Source organism: Agelaius tricolor, unplaced genomic scaffold, assembly GCF_023055355.1.
Source record: "Agelaius tricolor isolate 1412-34295 unplaced genomic scaffold, bAgeTri1.0.p SCAF_37, whole genome shotgun sequence".
Classification (NCBI taxonomy): Eukaryota; Metazoa; Chordata; class Aves; order Passeriformes; family Icteridae; genus Agelaius; species Agelaius tricolor.
Window position 1 is genome coordinate 2,990,748 of NW_027269297.1, and position 21,051 is coordinate 3,011,798.

Below are 21,051 nucleotides of genomic sequence, written 5' to 3' on the forward strand. Positions count from 1 at the left end.
TCCAGTGCCCTGGGAGCAGCAGGATCATGAGAAGGAATGGCTTTGCTGCTTTATTTTCCTGGTTTGGAAGTGAAGCAAACAAAGAAAAGTAATGTGAAAAGTGGAGCTGGCATGAACTGCTGTGCCATTGCCATCAAACCTGCAGTAAAAAAAAGACTCTAAGGGATCAGCTCAGCCCCAAATTTTGAATTGTTTGAATTCACTGACAGAACAAGGTTAAATCACACACCTGCAAAGCCATGGGGCTGTCCCCTCTCTGCCACAGCCACGGCACTGCTGCAGGACGTGGGCAGGCTCAAACACCTCCATAAAATATTTGATTCCTGCATTTCAAGAGCCTTCCCAGCCCTCCTGAGTCCCACCATCTCCCAGCTCTGCCAAGGCCACCACTGACCATGTCCCCAAGTGCCACATCCAGGGGTGGGGACTCCAGACCTCCCTGGGCAGCCCCTGCCAATGTTTCATCACCCTTTCCATGAGGAAATTCCTGCTGATGCCCACCCTGAGCCCAGCCTGAGGCCGTTCCCTCTGCTCCTGTCCCTGTTCCTGGGAGCAGAGCAGGGATGGCAGGGATGTGATCAGGATGTCTCTGGCTCATCTGGAGGTTGATCTGAGCCTCTCTGGCCCAGCTGAGCCAAATCTGTGGGTTAGGGAATCAGCCAGGAGAGGGAAAACACACTCTGGTTTTGTGGCTGCCATGAATAAACAGCAGCCAGTTTAGAACCAGGATCATTTAGGTTGGAAAAGGTTTCCACACTCATGGAGTCCAAGCTGTGACCAATCCCCACCTTGTCCCCAGCCCAGAGCACTCAGGGCCACCTCCAGCCCTTCCTGGGACACCTGCAGGGATGGGGACTCCAAAGCTCCCTGGACAGCCCCATTTGATGTTTAACAACACTTCCCATGGGGAAATTCCTGCTGTGCCCACCCTGAGCTGCCCTGGCCCAGCCTGAGGCCGTTCCCTCTGCTCCTGTCCCTGTTCCCTGGAGCACAGCCCGGCCCCCCTGGCTGTCCCCTCCTGTCAGGAGCTGTGCAGAGCCACAAGGGCCCCCTGAGCCTCCTTTGCTCCAGGCTGAGCCCCTGCCCAGCTCCCCCAGCCTCTCCTGGGGCTCCAGACCCTGCCCAGCTCCCCCAGCCTCTCCTGGGGCTCCAGCCCCTGCCCAGCTCCCTCAGCCTCTCCTGGGGCTCCAGCCCCTGCCCAGCTCCCTCAGCCTCTCCTGGGGCTCCAGCTCTGTTCCCTTCCTTGAGAAGCAGCGATTCCCAGCAGTGGGGCAGTCCTGGCTTGGAGCAGGGAGAAGGGGTGAGGACAGTCCCACACCAGCCAGGCTCTGGCTGCTTTATCAGCCCATTTATCTCAGCTACTTCCAGCCCTATTCTGTTTCCAATCAGCATCCCCGACCCGCTCAGGCCTGTGGGAATTCCAGTAAAAGCCTGGAAAGAGTAGAAAAATGAAACAAAAACACATTCAGGGAGATTAAATGGGGAAAGGCAACTAACTGTGTGCTGTGGAAAGGAGCAGGGTTCATGTGCTCACATCCGCTGGGTGCAGAGCTGGGGGGTTGAGCCTGGGGAAGGGGCACCCCACAGCCAGGTTTGGGTGCAGGAATTGTTCTCCTGCTCAAGGAGATCTGTGTGGGCTCCCCACAGCCAGATTTGGGAATTGGGTGCAGGAATTGTTCTCCTGCTCAGGGAATCAATCCTGTGTGGGCTCCCCAGAGCCAGATTTGGGTGCAGGAATTGTTCCCTTGCTCAGGGAGCTCCATTTGGGCTCCTCACAGCCAGATTTGGGAATTGTTCTCCTCAGGGAGCCCTGTGTGAATTCCCCATAGCTAGGTGTGAGTGCAGGAATTATTCCCCAGCTCAGGGAGCTCTGTGTGAGCTCCCCACAACCTGGTTTGGGTGCAGGAATTGTTCCCTTGCTCAGGGAGTTCTGTGTGCACTACCCACAGCCAAATTTGGGAATTTGCAGGAATTTAGGTGCAGGAATTGTTCTCCTCAGGGAGCTCTGTGAGTTTCCCACAGCCAGGTTTGGGTGCAGGAATTGTTCTCCTGCCCAGGGAGTTCTGTGTGTGCCCCCTGCCCAGGGCTCCTCCAGGCCACAGCAGCTCTGTCCCCACCCCTGAGGCCCAGCCACAGCTGGGAGGGAGCCCAGGGCCAGTAAAGGGTCCCCAGTGGGGAGCAAATGTGAATTGGGATGGTGAGCAGCTCCTTGGGAATCAGCTGGGCACAGGAAAGGCACTGCCAAGGGGTGAGTGAGGGGTGCAGCCCCATGGGTCCCACTGCCTCCAGAGACCAGGGCTGGAAGGATAAATACACCAAAAATCACCAGCAGAGCAGGCAGAGCAGCAAGGGAGGTGATTGGGCCCCTCTCATGGACCCCATCCATTACAGGGGGTCCCCTCTGGTGTCCCCAGCACAGGGAGGAGCTGGAGCTGCTGGATTGAATCCAGAGGAGGCCATGGAGCTGCTCCAGGGCTGGAGCCAGGCTGGGAGAGCTGGGGGTGCTCACCTGGAGAGGAGAAGCTCCAGGGAGAGCTCAGAGCCCCTGCCAGGGCCTAAAGGGGCTCCAGGAGAGCTGGAGAGGGACTGGGGACAAGGGATGGAGGGACAGGACACAGGGAATGGCTCCCACTGCCAGAGGGCAGGGATGGATGGGATATTGGGAATTGGGAATTGTTCCCTGTGAGGGTGGGCAGGCCCTGGCACAGGGTGCCCAGAGCAGCTGGGGCTGCCCCTGGATCCCTGGCAGTGCCCAAGGCCAGGCTGGACAGGGCTGGGAGCAGCCTGGGACAGTGGGAGGTGTCCCTGCCATGGCAGGGCTGGCACTGGATGAGCTTTAACTTCCCACCCAAACCATTCCAGGATTCCATGAAAAAACCTTCCTTGGGTCAACATGGATCCAATCCCTCCCAAGCTGCAGCAGAGCCATGTTCACAACCTGCTCTGCAAGGGGGAAAATAAACACAGCAAATTAAAACCAACAGCACAGGAGTTGTTTTAATTAGGATCAGGAGGTCACTCCAGGGTGAGTTCCCAGCCATGCCCTCTCCCTGTCCTGCTGCTCACACCTTCCTGGGGAGGAGATTTAATTTCAGATTTTCTCCAACATGGGCAGGATCCTCTGGGCTGGAAACCCAAGCCCAGTTCAGGATAAGAACCAGGGAACCCTCAGAGTGGGCCCAGGGCCTTGGGGCTGCTTTGGGAGCACTCCCCACTTGCTGAGCACACAAAGACTGAATGCTCCAGCTGCTGGGCTCATTAACAGCCCTGAACCTCTCGTTAATTAAACTTCCTGAGCCTCACAGCCTTGGAGAAAAGCATGGGAAACCTGACTGCTCATGGTTCAAGCACAAAAAATGGACACAAAAAGTTCAGAGGGAATTTTTTATTATTTAGTCTTTCAAAATTTTTTCTTTTTTTTTTTTTTTTTTCTGGGGGGCTTTTGGGGTTTTTTGGGGTGGGAGTTTTTGGGGATTTTTGAGGTTTTTTGTTTGTTTCTGTTGGGGTTTGGGGTTTTTGTTGTTGTTGGGGTTTTTTGCTTCCATTTTTTTGTTTGGTTGGTTTTTTGTGGGTTTTTTTGTTTCTTTTTTTGGTGTTTTTTGGGGTTTTTGTTTGCTTTTTTGTTGTTGTTGGCTTGGTTTTTTGTTTGTTTGGGGTTTGTTTTTTGTGGGGTTTTTTTGGTTGTTTGTTTTTGTTTGGTTGGTTTTTTGTTGTTGTTGTTCTTTTGTTTGGTTGGTTGCTTGGCTTTGGGGGATTTTTTAGGGTTTTTTTTAAGCCAGGGCCTTATGATCCTATCTGGAAAAGCATCCAGCCCCTCTCCATGCTCAGCAGGATGCCAATGTCCATCCACCACACCCCAGCCCTGATGAAAGCTTCCACCTCCTCATTAATTCTGTGACCAGGCTGTGGCCATGCCTGTCCCGCTCCTGCCCACCCCAAACCCCTCCCTGGCTGCAGCACCGGGCTCAGGGATGGCCCCACCAATGCCAGGTGGGGAATTCACCCCTGCAGTGCCCCAGCCTGGAGAGAAACTCCTCCCCTTCCTCCACAGAGACACCTCCAGAGGGGCTCTGGGCCAGGAACAGCCCCAGGGAGAGCCTGCCCAGCTCACTGAGGTCGTGATCCATCCTCCCCTGCCCAAAGCCCCCCTGGCCATGCCAAACATTGTGGCATGAATGTTCTCTGAAAAAATCCCTTCACCCAGGGTTTTTCTCCTGGGAAGCTGAGAGGCCTCAGAGAAAAGGAAAACAATTCTCATCTCATTTGCTTCTCCTGTGTTGTGCTCATGTGGAATGTGTTTGGAGATTGTTCACCCACAGGTGATTGTTCCATTGCATTCTGCTGGGAGTTGTTTTCACTCTTTGGCCAATCAGGGCCAAGCTGTGTCAGGGCTCTGGAGAGAGTCAGGAGTTTTCATTATTATCTTTTTAGCATTTAGTGAGTATCCTTTCTGTATTCTTTAGTATAGTATAGTATTCTTTAATATAATATAGTATCATAAAGTAATAAATGAGCCTTGTGAGAACATGGAGTTAGATTCATCATTCCTGCCGTTGTCAGGGCATCCCACAAATACAATAAAACATCTCAGGGACCTCTTGGCTCTCTGGATGGAGGAATCCTCCCTGACACTCAGGGTCACCCCAGGAAAAGGAGGAAAAGGCTGTTGTCCCCTTCCTGCATGGTCAGGAGAAGACAAGGCCATGAGGCATGGGGTGTCCTCCTGCTGGTCTGCAGCCCAGCCCAGGGAACATCCCAGCTGCTGCAGGCATCAGGGGGGGATTCACCAGAACCAGAAGGGTTTCCTCTTCAAAATATCCCCTGAAATGCATTCCTGGAAGCCAGGAGTGCACAGCAGCCAAGAGGGGATCAGGTTGGAGCCATCCAGGCCCACTCCTCACCCTGTGACACTCAAACTTCCAGCTCAGCCCCCAAACCCTTCTGCTATTCCTATTCCTGAACAATGAGAGGAGCAGGGGTGCTGGGGCCACCCCTGTCCTTGGGGGGGTCCCTTTGAGGGGTGTCCCCCCAGGGCTGGCGAGGGAACACATCCCAGAAAGGAGCCTGGCAGGGTCTGGGCAGCACGTGCCTGCCAGATGCTCCCCGGTGAGCAGGAGGGGAGGGAGGGGAGCTCGGGGTCACCAGCGATGCCTGCCCGGGTTCCTGGAGCAGGGGCCATGCAGGGGGAGGCAGCCGGGAGGAGGAAATACCAGCCCGGGGGAGGAAGCGGCATCCCGGGTGGATTCCCGGTCACGTTTGCACATGTCTGGCTCAGGAGAGGCAGGAAGCTGCACGGGATGGGGGTCCCTGGGCTGAGGGGAGGAGGCAGAGCAGCCCCACACGCTGGGACAGCCTGGGATGCTCCTTCCTGCATCCCTCTCGTGCCCTGGGGAGCTGCTTTGGGCTCAGCCTCCTCCCCCCCCGCTCCTTCCCTTCTTTCTCAATTCCCACAATTGCAATTCCCACAAATTGGACAAATCTGGAGCTGTCTCCATGCCCTGGGAGCTGCTGGAGTGTGTCAGCCCTGCCTGCTTTGCCCATTTTGGTATCAGTTGGCTCCTTGCCCTCGACAGGAGGAAGCTGCAGCCTCTGATGTAACCCCAGCCCCTTCTCCCCAAGGCTTGAGACCAAGTTAAACAAAACCAGACTCTGCAAATCTCAGGAACAAGAGCCCAGACACAAAGGAACAGTATTGTATTTGTGGGGAATGTCCTGAGGAAGGCAGGGATGATGAATCTGACTCCATGTTCTCACAAGGCTCATTTATAACACTATAATATATTAAAGAATACTAAACTAAACTATACTAAAGAATACAGAAAGGATACTTAAAGAATGCTAAAAAGATAATAATGAAAACTCTTTCCAAAGTCCCGACACAGCTTGGCCCTGACTGGCCAAAGAGTGAAAACAACTCCCAGCAGAATGCAATGGAACAATCACCTGTGGGTGAACAATCTCCAAACACATTCCACATGAGCACAGCACAGGAGAAGCAAATGAGATGAGAATTGTTTTCCTTTTCTCTGAGGCTTCTCAGCTTCCCAGGAGAAAAATCTTGAGCAAAAAAAAAAAATTTCAGAGAAAATGTAAATGCCACAGAACAGCTCTGGAATTGCCACTCCTGTCCCCACATGTTGGAACCCTGGCTGCTGATAATTTTAAAATTTCTGTGCTGATAGGTACTGGTTCTTAAAAGAAGACTCCATTTGGCTTGAGGCTGTAGAGAAAACTTCTAAAATTGAATGATAGATCTAAGATTATAGGTGTGTATTTTAAATAGAAGTGTGTAATATCACATAACAGAAACCTTAGAGTTTAAAGTTTTAGAATACAGTAATATATATAAGGTAAAATGGAGGTTTCAGAGTAGTAACTACTCTTTTTTCTTTATTTTCTTCTTTATAGGCTTAGGTAGTACTGTGCAATTAAAAAGTCTACATTGTGAGTAGATTGATTATTAAGTGATTGATTATTAAGTCAAAAGTATTATATGAGTAATTGATTATTAAGTTAAAAGTAAAAATAATTTAAGTAATTTTTTTATTATTTACTTAAATATTTATTATTTACTTAAATATTTATTAACATATTTAAGTAATTAGTTCATGCTTAAAAGACTTTGCAGAGACATATGCAGCTCTCTTTTGTAGTTTGTAAGTGAGGTGCTGTAAAACTCACAACTTGTGAGTGTAATATAAATAAGAACTAATAAACATTTGAGTCTGAACACGAAATGCTTTTTTAAAGATTTAATCCTGACCCACAGCAAACAGCAGAGCCAGGCCCAGGTCCCTGGATCAGGATGGAGCTGCCCAGAGCAGCTGCACCATCTCCAGAAGTCTCTTCCAAGGTGAATTATGCCCTGAAAACGTCCCTAAAACACCTCCTACCCCTCCTGCCACTGCACAAACACACTTGCAATGTCCCAACAGCCATAAACTGGATTTTTTAGCAGCCCAGCTCTTCCAGAGACCAGCAGGAGCTACACCAGTAACACCAGTTGGTGCTACTGGAGCACCATCACACCCTGCCCACCAAGAGCCATGACCACCTGGTACATTTAGGACAGAAAAATGTAAAATCTGGATCACTAAATGACAACAAAGACAAATATGACACCTAAGCACTGCCTCCTAGAGCTGTAGCAGTGAGGCACAGCATTTTTCCTGCTTTAGTTTCATTTTGGGTCCCTTTTTCTCAGTCAGCACTCAAAAAATGGTGATAGAGTGGTCACTGAGTGTGGGATCTGCCCCTGTTCATGCAGGGAAAAAAACCCCACTGAAATCTGGCCCAGAGCAGCTGTGGCAGTTCCAAGGCCAGGCTGGATGGGGTTGGAGCAGCCTGGGACAGTGGGAGGTGTCCCTGCCATGGCAAGAATGGCCCTGGATGAGCTTTAAGGTCCCTTTTAACCCACACCACTCTGCAATTCCATGATTCTGTGCTCTGCTGTCCTACAGAGAACAGGCCAAAGGAAATCTCCAGCTTAATTCCTGCATTAAGTCCAACAGTTGTGGCTGAATTTATAAAAACATCCTTCCCTTTAGGAAAAACATCTCATCTGGATTTAAAGCCTTGCCAGCAGCTGAAACTACCACAAGCCAGCCTTGGGGCAGGCCAGGAGCAAATGAAATAATAAATGCATGAAACATGTGGGTTGTTGGAGCTGGCCTGGGAGTCACAATTAAAACCAGCAGAGCCGGGGGAGAAAATTACCAGCACTTTTACTGCAGGAGGTGTTGGGTTTGCAGGATTTCCCCCAAGTCTCCTCAAAGGGAGAGGAAAACCACAAGTGAGGCATTACAGGATGGATTCATGTGGATCCAGAGCTCTGTGTGCCCCAGGCAGGAGCCTGAGCTCTGCTTTGGGAAGAGCCACTGAGGGAGGCTGTAAGAGCTGAAATGAGGGATGTGGGACTCCAGGGGCTCTCCAAAATGCAGTTTATTGTATCCAAAATGCAGTTTATTGTATCCAAAATGCAGTTTATTCCATCCAAGAGGTTACAGCAGCCCAGGGTCATGGGTGACAGAGCTGTGCCCACAGCTGTCAGCTCCAGCTGCAGGCAGGCCTGGAGACCCTTTGGGTTTGGTTACAATGCATTCTATATTTTTCTTTTGGTCACAATGCATTCTGGACTTTTCTTTTGGTTACAATGCATTATAGACTTTTCTTTGCTGAGTATCTTAATACAGCAGAACCAATCTATACCTTAACTATTATCTACAGCCTATCATAACTACTGTAATTACCATATTCATGTTACTGTTCTCCAATCACTCAAAGTCAGCACACTACAGTTTAAGCTAGAGGTTGTTTTTCAGTTTTCTTGCAGTGGTAAATTCTGAGACCTTTTTCTACTTGCAACTTTGCTGCCTTGTTTGCCTGTGCTCTCTTTCTGCTTGGTAAAAACATCTTCTTGTTTGGGGTGGGTTTATCCTTTGCTCTAAGCCATAAAACCCCTTCTAACTAACACAGCCTTTGCCTCCTTGGTTATCCAGTGAGACTGGCTCAGCAATTCTTTTCTTCTATATCAAAATTTGCTCCCATCTCTATTCCTTCATCAGATCCTACATTCAAAAATCTTTCTGCCAAGCACACACATATCTGTGAGACTTTCTTGTCAAACTCTCATTCTTCCCAACAGAAGGCTTTGCTCAGAGCCTTTTTAACAGCTTAAAGGTTTTCCCTGATAAAAAAGGAACCACCACAGGCCTCTGTGGGGTCTGTGATCTTCCAGGACCTGCCAGGGGGAGCAAGGTGGCTTCTGCTCCCCACAGGGGCAAGGGGACAAGGGATGGAGGGACAGGACACAGGGAATGGCTCCCAGTGCCAGAGGGCAGGGCTGGATGGGATATTGGGAATTGGGAATTGTTCCCTGTGAGGGTGGGCAGGCCCTGGCACAGGGTGCCCAGAGCAGCTGTGGAATCACAGAATATCCTGAGTTGGAAGAGACTATTGGATTTGTGGGGTACTTTCCCCACAATGAAGGCAGGAATGATGAATCTGACTCCATGTTCTCACAAGGCTGATTTATTATTTTATGATACTATATTATATAAAAGAATACTAAACTAAACTATACTAAAGAATACAGAAAGGATACTTACAGAATGTAAAAAGATAACAATGAAAACTGACTCTCTCCAGAGTCCCAACACAGCTTGGCCCTGATTGGCCAAAGAGTGAAAACAACTCCCAGCAGAATGCAATGGAACAATCATCTGTGGGTGAACAATCTCCAAACACATTCCACATGAGCACAGCACAGGAGAAGCAAATGAGATCAGAATTGTTTTCCTTTTCTCTGAGGCTTCTCAGCTTCCCAGGAGAAAAACCCTGGGTGAAGGGATTTTTCCAGAGAATGTGAATGTGACAAAGATCACCCAACCCTGTCCCTGCCCAGCCCCTGTCCCTGTCCAGCCCCTGTCCCAGCAACCCCAGCCTGGGCATCCCTGGCAGCGCTGCCCAAAGGCTCCTGGAGCTCTGGCAGCCTCGGGGCCGTGCCCATTCCCTGGGGAGCCTGGGCAGTGCCAGCTCCCTCTTGTTCAGCCAAACCCCACATGCAGAGTGTGAACCCTCTGGTTTTCTCTCTTTGTCCCTTTGCTTTGCAGCTCACTTTAACCTCACACTCCTCAAAATGTCACCAGCTGGCCAAGGGGAACCACAAGGCACAATGGGACCATGTCCTGTCTCCTGACACAAATCCCACCCCATCTCTCATTTGCCATCCTCAAAATTGAAACATCCAATTGAAACTTCCAAATCTATCCAAAAGCTCTAGGAATGCAAAGAAAAAAAAAAAGAAAAAAAAAAGCCACCAAAAAAAACCCCAAAAAAACAAAAAACAAAAACAAACAAAAAAAAACCCACAAAAAGAAAAAGAAAAAAAAAATTGCAGGAGTTGATTAAAAATCTGCTCACACAAAAATCGCTGCCAGAAACTGAGATCTGACTTCAAAACTCCCCTACATCTCCAACGACCTTTTAATAGCTCTCATTACAGAACATCTCCCCCAGCCCTGCCAGAACAGAGCCCAGCATTTGCACAGGCAAAGCCCAGCTGTTTCACTGATCCATTCCAGGACTTCAAACAAGTATTAATAACTCAGCTCTGCCAAATGAAAGGTTCCACTCCTGGCTGCTGTGCCTGCCTTGGATGGCAGCTTGTTTAACCTGCCTCTTTCATCAAGCATTTCCCACTCCCTGCGGGAGCTGCTGTGAAAAATGTGGCTTTGAAATGAAGGTTCAGCAGCAGGAAAGCAGAGAAAGTAATAAATAACATGTATCTCTTGCACTGTGAGCAGAAATTACCTGTGTCATGTACTCCTAATCTTCAGTATAAACACATTTCATTGTTTGGAGAGGAAATCAGAGGATGATGGAATGGTTTGGGTGGGAAGTTAAAGCTCATCCCATCCCACCCCTGCCATGGCAGGGACACCTCCCACTGTCCCAGGTGCTCCCAGCCCCGTCCAGCCTGGCCTTGGGCACTGCCAGGGATCCAGGGGCAGCCCCAGCTGCTCTGGGCACCTGTGCCAGGGCCTGCCCACCCTCACAGGGAACAATTCCTTCCCATGCCCCTCTGTCCTGCCATGTCCCTTTGTCCTATTGTCTCCCTTCAACCCAGTGTCCCTCTGTCCCAACACATCCTTCTGTCCTGCCATGTCCCTCCATCCCTCCATGTCCCTCTGTCCTGTTGTGTCTGTCTTGTTGTCCCCTCCATGTCCTTCTGTCCCTCCAAGTCCCTCTGTCCTACCATGTCCCTCTGTCCTGCCACGTGTCTCTGCCTCTCCATGTCCTTCTGTCCTGCCATGTCCCTCCATCCCTCCATGTCCTTCTGTCCTGCCATGTCCCTCCATCCCTCCATGTCCCTCTGTCCTGTTGTGTCTCTCTTGTTGTCCCGTCCATGTCCTTCTGTCCCTCCATGTCCCTCTGTCCTGCCATGTCCCTCCATCCCTCCATGTCCTTCTGTCCTGCCATGTCCCTCCATCCTGTCGTGTTCCTCTGTTCTATTGTGTCCCTCCATCCCTCCATATCCCTCTGTCCTGCCGTGTCCCTCTGTCCTGTCATGTCCTCTGTCCGGTCATGTCCTCTGTCCTGCCGTGTCCCTCTGTCCTGTCATATCCCTCTGTCCTGCCATGTCCCTCTGTCCCTCCATGTCCCTCCATCCCCCCATGTCCCTCCATCCCCCCATGTCCCTCCATCCCCCCGTGTCCCTCTGTCCCCCCATGTCCCCTCGGCACGCGCAGTGTCCCCCTGTCCCCATCAGCCCCGGGATCAGGGCTCTGTGTCCTGAGCTGCCCTCTCGCCCCGCGGGGATGACACTGCCGGCAGCGCCGGCAATTAGCGCTGCACTAATTGCCCTCATTGTGGCTCAGGAACGCCCTGTCAGGGTTGAGGTGCGCTAAACAGAAGCTGATTTTTGTCATTTTGTTGCTCTCTCGAGTTCCTGCAGAGGTAAAGGCACGGGAGGAGGGTGCTTAAATCCTGGGGAGGCTTTTTCCCCTTAATTGATGACCCCAAGAGAGCAAAGCTTTCCATCGGAGCGTGAATGCAGCCTGAGCACAATGCAGGAGCAGCGGGACACGGAATCCCTGTGCCCCAGGCAGGAAGCGTTTCCCTGTGCCAGTGTCCCCAGGTGCCCCCGGGCCGAGAATCCCACAGGGCCGGGGATGCTCACAGAGAACCCTGGGCTATGGCAAGGGACACGTGGGAATCCATAAAATCAGAGGGTTTTGGGAAAGCTGCAAAAGGCAGCCTCAGAGACAGCACAACTGTGACTGGAGCTAAGCAGCAGCCATGAGATAGGTCAGCAGAAAAATGATATGAGAATTAGAAAGCAAGGGCAAATAGAACAATGGTCTGTGTATTACTGCTTGTCTAGAATAACTCCCTAAGCTACAGAAAAGTTTATCTAGTGAGGTATTAGGAAGTTCTAAGCTTGATAATGGAGCTCTGTGCATTGTGTTTGAAGGCTCACAAGCAGGTATTGTATTTGAAATAAGCAAGCATTGTTTTAACCAAAGGTACTTGTGCTTATAGTGGTTGGATGGAACTACTGTCAATGTGCTTTTGCTTTGGGTGATTGCTCAAAAATCTTTTAAAGTAATTTGTAACATTAAATTCTTTGTCTGCTGCCTGGGATGTGAGCTGGTGGCATCTTCCCATTGTCATCACCATGTAATGAGACTGATGCTGGAAAATAAACCAGCTCAAGGCACCTTCCACAGCAGTCCTGTCCTGATTGTGATTTGTACACAGACCCCAGCCAGTGACAGGGACACAGCCAGCCTTGGCAGCTGTGTCACATTCACATTCTCTGGAAAAATCCCTTCACCCAGGGTTTTTCTCCTGGGAAGCTGAGAAGCCTCAGAGAAAAGGAAAACAATTCTGATCTCATTTGCTTCTCCTGTGCTGTGCTCATGTGGAATGTGTTTGGAGATTGTTCACCCACAGGTGATTGTTCCATTGCATTCTGCTGGGAGTTGTTTCCACTCTTTGGCCAATCAGGGCCAAGCTGTGTCAGGACTCTGGAGAGAGTCAGGAGTTTTCATTATTATCTTTTTAGCATTCTGTAAGTATCCTTGCTGTATTCTTTGGTATAGCATAGTAGAGTATTCTTTAATATAATATAGTATAATAAAGTAATAAATTAGCCTTGTGAGAACATGGAGTCAGATTCATCATTCCTGCCTTCATCAGGGCACCCCACAAATACAATAGCTGAGTTTGTCTAAAACCAGGGAGCAAAGCACCAAGAACCCCACTAAGCCTGTAGTGGGGTGGTGGGTTGGGTGAGCAGCCTCTCTTTAGGGGAAGGAAATGGGGTTTCTGTGCCCAAATCTGTGCCCCAATGCTCTGCCAGGGCCGGCAGGAGCAGGCAGAGCCCCTGTGTGCAGCAGCCTGGAAAGAGCTGCAGCACCAGCACAGCCCCTGACACAGCCCAGAGCTTCCCAGGGAGGAGGGAGCCTCGTGGGTGTCTCCAGCTCAGCAGATTCTGTGATTCTGTGGCTGATTCTGTGACTCTCTGATCGATTCTGTGATTTTGTGATTGATTCTGTGATTCTGTGGCTGATTCTGTGACTGATTCTGTGATTCTGGGACTACTTCTGTGATTCTGTGATTCCATGATTGATTCTGTGGTTCTGTGATTCCATGATGGATTCTGTGACTCTCTGATTGATTCTGTGATTCTGTGACTGAATCTGTGACTGAATCTGTGATTCTGGGACTGGTTCTGTGATTCTGTGATTCCATGATGCATTCCATGATTGATTCTGTGGTTCTGTGATTGGTTCTGTGATTCCATGATGGATTCTGTGACTCTCTGGTTGATTCAATGATTGATTCTGTCGATTCTGTGATTGAGTCTGTGATTTTGTGACTGATTCTGTGATTCCGTGATTGATTCAGTGACTCTGTGGCTCTGTGGTTGATTCTGTGATTGATTCTGTGATTCTGTGACTCCATGACTATGTGGTTGATTCTGTGATTGATTCTCTGACTCTGATAGATTTTGTGACTGATTCTGTGGTTCTCTGGTTCTGTGGTTCTGTGATTGATTCTGTTGTTCTGTGATCCTCCCTCCCTCCCAGCAGAACCTCGCCCTGACCCTGCACCCAGAGGGCCACGAGGACCCATCCCAGCACCCAGGATCCATTGCTAACCCCCAGCTTTCCCTCTCAGCCCAGCCCCAGACACCCAAACCCCCTGAGGAGCACCAGACCCCACACCCTGCAGTGTCCAGGGAACAGCCCCTCCTCAGAGCTGAGCTCTAAAACCATTCCCAGCCCCTGCCAGGGCACCACAGCCAGAATTCCTGGCGCACACAGGCAGTGCCAGCCCTGGGCTGGCTGTGAGAGCCATGTCACATGTAAATAAACACAGAAATTCATCTACAGCACACCCTGAACGTACACAAAGAGCTCCAGCTGCCTCAGCCAGGGAGGCACCGACGTTACGTCACCCCTCGGCCAGGACCTCAACCAGGAGCAGATGGCTGCTCCTCCTGCAAGGAATTAGGAGCTTTTTGGGAGCCTGCCCAGAGGAAGGAGGTGTGGGCAGCCTCTCTGAGCTGCTTCTCACACCAAACTCTGTGTCTGCCCCCAGAATCTCCCACCTAAGCCTGGCTCAGTTTGGGTTCGACACCGGGAGCTGGGGGGTTTGGACAAGGTTGAGGTGTGAAACTCAGCCCAGCCTGCCCCCCTTCCCATGGGGATGATGTTTGTATGCTCCAGCTCAGCTCCTGGGCAGCTGGTCTGATCCCAAGGCTGCTGTTACACCTCTCTGGAAAAATCTCGCCCTAAGGAACAGCACTTGCAACCCTTTCCCAGCACCCCACCCCAGAGTTTATGTGGGATGATATGGAATGATTCCCACCTACTAAAGTGTGCAGAAAATAGAGGTGAAAGCAGCTCTGGCATCTTCTGTGCTCTGTGGTGGCACAGGGGCCATGGGCTGTGAGTGCCAGAGCCAGCTCAGAGCTGGGCCTGGATCTGGAGGGAAAGAGGCTTTAGGAAATGAGGCTTGTGGAGAAGTTTTGGGTTTTTAACTTGGTCTGTCTGGAGGGATCTCATGGGGATGCAGCCAAATACCAGCTCTGCACTCCAAGCTTCCAGGAATACCAAAACATTTTGAAGAAAGGGATCCTGGGAACAGCTGGGAAGCTTGGGCTGGAAGTTTTCAAATAATCCAGCATGAGACAGACTTAAAACAGAGAGAGACTTCTCAATCCAAGCTCCAGGGAGAGCTCAGAGCCCCTTGCTGGGCCTAAAGGGGCTCCAGGAGAGCTGGAGAGGGACTGGGGACAAGGGATGGAGGGACAGGACACAGGGAATGGCTCCCACTGCCAGAGAGCAGGGCTGGATGGGATATTGGGAATTGGGAATTGTTCCCTGTGAGGGTGGGCAGGCCCTGGCACAGGGTGCCCAGAGCAGCTGGGGCTGCCCCTGGATCCCTGGCAGTGCCCAAGGCCAGGCTGGACAGGGCTGGGAGCACCTGGGACAGTGGGAGGTGTCCCTGCCATGGCAGGGGTGGCATTGGATGGGCTTTAAGGTCCTTTCCAACCCAATCCAAACAGCTCCAAAGTTAAAGAGAGCAAAAAGCACCATCCCAGCAGCTGGGTCTGGCAGCCCAGGATGGATGTGCACCCACCCCTCAGTGTCCCTGCACCCCAAATCCCATCCCCAGGGCTTTGCCATCAGGGTTGTGTCTCCTGTCACCTTGGGAAGGAGGTTGGGACAGCTGGGACAGCAGGACAACGTCCCCCATGTGCCACATCCCGAATGCAGGGCAGGCCCTGGGTCAGCACCTTCTGCTCCAGAGAAGGAAAATCATCCTTTGGGGGCTCCTACATGGGTGCTTTGGGCAGCTGGCCACCAATGGCACTGCCACCTGAAACAACAACTGCTCACTTCCAAAACTGCTGGTAAAAACCCACAGTCATCTCCCAAGCTCTTCCCACACCATCAGATCCCGATTTTACCCTCACTTGAAGATGAATAAATTCTATTATAGCATCTTTCTGGTTGGCAACAGGGATTTGAGACTTAACTTCAGGATAACTAGTGCTGTTCTTGTTCCCTGTGTCCAAGGAAATTGGGGCCATTTCCAGGCTGGAATTCCCAAAGCAGCCAAGCCAGAGGCACCTGGGTGTACCCAGGTCAGTGCAAGGGAGGTACAACCACACAGCCCCAGGGGATCAAGAGAAGGTGTTTGAGAGAGAGCAGGAACTCACCTCCTCCCTATTCTCAGATAAAAGGATTTTAGGGAAGAGGCTCTTTCATCCAGCAGAAAATGCTGGAAAATGATGCTCAGCAAACGCAGAGCTCACATAAGTAAATCCTTCAAATGAAGCACAAACCCAGGCAGGTTTTTTCCTCCTCCCTCTGGAGCACAAAGAGGAGCCCACAAAGGAGCTCAGGGATAAAATCTGGGTTGTAAAAATATCCTGGTGGGCTCTGCCTGGGCTGCCCAGCACTCCTGAGAGCGCCCAGGGTTTGGCTCTTAGAGCCTCAGGGGAAGGCTCCCAGCTGCTCTCGGTGCTGGGGGCACAGGCAGTGACCCCTGTGTTGATTCCACTTTAAATGCACAATTTAGGGTCTTGTCAAGGGGAAAAAAATTGGTAATTCCATGTAATTGCCTAATTAAGGACGTCCTGCCACTCCATAGCATGGAGGGTCAAATGGAAATGGCACAAAGAGTACAAATCTGGGATTTCTGGATTTTAAGAAGCTGCACTTGGAACTAGTTAAGTTTATCAGCGTCAGCATCACAAACAAACATGATTTAATAAAAATAAATGTATTTATATATAAAAATATATAAAAAACACATGCAACAGTACACAGACAGCACTGATACAACACAATTTATGTCTAATTTTCCATATTTTCATCAGGTTCAATGTTTCCTTTACCAAGTCCATGTGCACATTCCCAAAAGACCCCAGATTTGAGCACCTTGCCCAATGCTGGATCTGACATTTTGGAATCTCAGGCCTCCAGCAGGATAATTTCCTGAAAACCTACTTTTCCCAAAACCTCAAGAAAGAAATGCCATCTGCAGGAGCCAAGCCCTGCATTTTCGGATGCATCCTTTAATTAAGCAGATTTTAATTGGCTGACTCCAGCTTTAATTAATGGCAAATTGTTTGTGCACTTTCCTTTTTGGATCTCATTCCCAGATGGGATTTTCTGGGTTGATTTTGGGGAGTTTTGTGCTTTGCAGAGTGGAGTTGCAATTACCATTTATGGCATTTCCTGAGGGAAAAGTGGCTCCCAGGAGCTCAGGGGCTGCTGGGCTCCCACTGAACCAAGGAGCTCCTCACTTTCTCCTCCTCCTGAACCAGAGCAGCCAGGAATGGTGGGGGGAGCCCAGCAAACCTTGGAGAGCCCCAGGCTGTGAGGACAGGGGGGCAGCTGGGGCTCATCCCACCCCACACATCCCCAATGCAAAAATCCCTGCCAGTGCCAGCCCCATGCCAGATCCACAGCACTGCAGGGAAATTCTTGGGCATTTCAATAAAAAGAATCAGAGGAAGCCATGGAGCTGCTCCAGGGCTGGAGCCAGGCTGGGAGAGCTGGGGGTGCTCACCTGGAGAGGAGAAGCTCCAGGGAGAGCTCAGAGCCCCTAAAGGGGCTCCAGGAGAGCTGAAGAGGGACTGGGGACAAGGGATGGAGGGACAGGACACAGGGAATGGCTCCTAGTGCCAGAGGGCAGGGCTGGATGGGATATTGGGAATTAGGAATTGTTCCCTGTGAGGGTGGGCAGGCCCTGGCACAGGGTGCCCAGAGCAGCTGGGGCTGCCCCTGGATCCCTGGCAGTGCCCAAGGCCAGGCTGGACAGGGCTGGGAGCACCTGGGACAGTGGGAGGTGTCCCTGCCATGGCAGGGGTGGCCCTGGATGGGCTTTAAGGTCCTTTCCAACCCAAACAATTCTGGGATTCTATGAAACCACAAAAAATAGATCCAAGTTCAATAACTGCTCCCTTAAAAATCATCCTCTGCACCATTCCCAGTGCCTGGTGCTCCAGCTGACACAGTTTAGAGTTCATGGGATGGATTTGGTAAGTGCTGATGGACATGGGTGGTCACAGGGGACAGAACACCAGGAACACCAACAGCTTCCTGCCCACCCAGAGAACCAGGAGCAACAAATCACCCTGTCCTGACTGAGCCGGAGGGAGGAAAGAACACAGGGATCCTTCTTTCCTAAGAAATTATCCCAATTTCCTCCCTTTGGTGTCACAGCTGCCACGTGCTGTGCCCTCTTCCCTGCCACTGCTGGAGCCAAGGGGACACAGAACCTCACAAGGTCTCACAGGTCTGAACACCAAATCCCAGCTCCAGCCATGAGCTGCTCTCCTCTGGCACTCTCTGCACACGTCAGTGATTCCCCACCTGCCTCAGGATCAGCACCCAGGGCACCCAGCCAGGCACAGCAGCACCCATGGGGTGCTCCAGCTCCCACAGCCAAGCCCAGCTCCAGAGGCACCAAGCCCAGCCCAGCCCAGCCCAGCCCAGCCCAGCTGCCCCTCACTCCCCTCCTGCTCCTCGAGGGAGTTTCCTGGAGCTGAGCCACCACACAGCCTTGCCTGCTCCATCAGCAGGGACTGCCTGGGAATGAGAGCCTCGAGCCCAAAGTGTCTTGGTCTAAACCAACGTTTGGAGGATTGCACCAATCAGATCTACAATAAAACCTGAGAACCTTCCCGAGCTCAGGACCTTCCCCAGCCCAGGCAGCAGCGACCAAAGGGCAAAGCCACAGCTGGATGATGCTCAAAGGTGAGGGTGTGAGGCCCTGGCACAGGTGCCCAGAGCAGCTGGGGCTGCCCCTGGATCCCTGGCAGTGCCCAGGCCAGGCTGAAGCAGCCTGGGACAGTGGGAGGTGTCCCTGCCCATGCAGGGGGAGAACCAAGTTGAGCTTTAAGGTCTCTTCCACCCCAAACCAGTTTGGGATTCCATGATTCTATTATGTGAGCCAGCCAAGAAGTCACACACAAATCCCAGCAATCCCCCTGCTCTGTCCCGCGGGGGGACCCCTCCAGGCCCCCCTGTGACACAGGGACCCCGCAAAGCTCCGTCCCTGCCCGCCCCCGGCGCCACCAGCAGCTCACGGGGACGCCGCTCGCCGTGGGCAGAACCTTTTTGTCCCATAACATTTTTGGCTGCCCCATGGCCGGGAGGAGCACCTGGAGAGTCCCCTTCACCCGCACCGCCGGGAGCCGCCGCCGCATCCCCTCATCCCCGGGGGTCCCGGCCGAGCCCCCCCTCCCTTTCCCCGTTCCCCCCTCGGCCGTGCCCGGCTCCCAGCGCATCCCTTGGGGACCGCCCGCATCCATCCCCGGGATGTCCCCGCCGGCCCCGCTGAGCCCCCAGGGACCCCGCCGGTCCTACCTGAGTCCAGCCCGGAGCCCGGCTCGGGGGCTGCCCGGCCCAGGGAGAGGGCGCAGAGCAGCGCCAGCCCCAGCGCCCCGCCGCGCATCGCGCCCGCCGCATCCCGGCCCCGCCGCATCCCGGCCCGGCCCCGCCGCCGGGACAGGCACGGCCCCGGCCCCCGCCCCCGGCCCCGGCCCGGCCCCCGCCCTGCCCCGCACCGCCCGGCTCCCACAGCACCCCCTCCCCAAAATCAGCCGCGCCGGGGATGAGGAGTTTGGGGTGCGGGGTTCTCCTATCCCCCCCCCACCCCGTGCGGGCTCGGCGGGTGACAGACGGACAGACGGACAGACACACCCCAGACACGCACACGCGGGGTCCGCAGGGGTTGCTGACACCCCCTCCCGTGCTGGTTCGCCCTCCGCAGGTAAAGGAGCCATCCCACATCCTCCCATGCCCAAACCTCGCTGCGAGCGTTTCTCGGGGTGCCCGGCTCCCCCTGGGGGTACCGGCCCTGCTCCTGCAGGGGGAGCACAGAGCAGCTCCTGCCCGGGCACTGTGGGGTGAGGGAGGCTCCCCAGCTCTCCAGTGAGAGCTGGACTCGGGATAACCCCTCTGTCCTCAGGGTCTGGGCCAGTCCAGCCCCTTACTGGCCATGGGGGATAAATCTGAGCCAGGCCAGGTCCTCCCCAGCCACGCCACGCTTCCAAGGGAGGTGTTTGCAGCTCACCCCAAAAAGGGAGTAGCCCCAGTCCCACTGCAGACCCCATGGCACACCCCACCTGCTCAGCTCTGCAGTGTCCCACTGAACCCCATGTGTACAGTGACAAAGCCCTGGGTGCTCACAGATCCCCTAGGGGGTTTTGGCTCAGGCCCATGGGGAGGGAGGCTCATTCCCAACCCACGATAATATTTTCCCTGCAGCAATCATGCAGAGACACAAAAGACTTGGGAACCTTCAGCAAGAGACAGGCAACCAAACTCCAGCTGGACATCCCTGCCAGGGAGCAGGAGATGCTCAGGAGTGACACCCAGCTGTCATTTTGCTGGTGAATGCCCCACCGTGGCATTGGGAAAGAGATTCTGGAATCCCCACCTGAAATCCTGCTTGAGACATGAGCCAAGCTCAGTGCAAAACCTGCTGTGCCACCTCTGTGCCCCTTCCCAGGGACTTCCCCTGCCACACTGGCTCGGCTTGCTGAGCAAATGAAGGTCAGAGATACTCCAGGAGCCTTTGCTTTGCCATGGAGAGGATTTTATTTGTCAAGAACACGTGACACAGGTTTGCCTTTCCCTCCAGAACCTCGCTGATTGATTCCTTGGGTGTGACCGTCTGTCCCAGCAGCACATGTCCCATCCCTTGGCACCCCACCCCTGCTGGGGACCCGTGGGACTCTGCCCTCTGCTCCTTGCACATCCCAGCAGGGCTGGTTTAGGTAGATCCAGGTCTGGTTTAGGTGGATCCCCTGCAGAACCAGGTCTGGTTTAGGTGGATCCCCTGCAGAACCAGGTCTGGTTTAGGTGGATCACCTGCAGAACCAGGTCTGGTTTTGGTGGATCCAGGTCTGGTTTAGATGGATCCCCTGCAGAACCAGATCTGGTTTAGGTGGATCCAGGTCTGGTTTAGGTGGATCCCCTGCAGAACCAGGTCTGGTTTTGGTGGATCCAGGTCTGGTTTTGGTGGATCCCCTGCAGAACCAGATCTGGTTTAGGTGGATCCCCTGCAGAACCAGGTCTGGTTTAGGTGGATCACCTGCAGAACCAGGTCTGGTTTAGGTGGATCACCTGCAGAACCAGGTCTGGTTTTGGTGGATCACCTGCAGAACCAGGTCTTTCCAACACTCCACAAGGAGGAAAATCCCCTTGTCAAATTCCCAGGATTCCTGTGCCACAGTCCTGTCTCTCGGCTCAGCATCCTCTTTTTAACCACCCTCTCATCTGCTGTATCCAGTGACACGACCACATCCATGCCCTCCTCAGCCCTTGGAGAGAAAATTCAGGTTTCCACCCCTGTGGGTGTGCCAGCCTTTTGTGCAGGAGTAGCTGGACAAGGAACACACCTCCTCCTCCTCCTCCTCCTTCTCCTCCTCCTCTGGGTGTGCTGGGCAGAAAAAAAGGATACCAGAACCTGGGAAATAATACAAATAGACACAGACAAAGCCAGGGCTGGGATATT

General features: G+C 52.5%; 1 protein-coding gene across 8 annotated transcripts in view; it reads right to left on the minus strand.

The window, feature by feature from the left end:
• LOC139603211 (collagen alpha-1(II) chain-like) overlaps positions 1-19,397 on the minus strand; it is a 98,881-nt gene extending 79,484 nt beyond the window's left edge. For 7 of the 8 annotated variants that reach the window (XM_071453788.1, XM_071453786.1, XM_071453790.1 and 4 more), the window contains exon 1: positions 18,897-19,043. In XM_071453788.1, coding sequence (XP_071309889.1) covers positions 18,897-19,014 — 118 coding nt within the window. In that variant the 5' untranslated portion in view covers positions 19,015-19,043. Of the gene's footprint in view, positions 1-18,896; positions 19,044-19,245 lie in introns of those variants that run through there. The other variant, XM_071453785.1, reaches the window with a different exon arrangement.
• Positions 19,398-21,051: the final 1,654 nt, after the last annotated feature.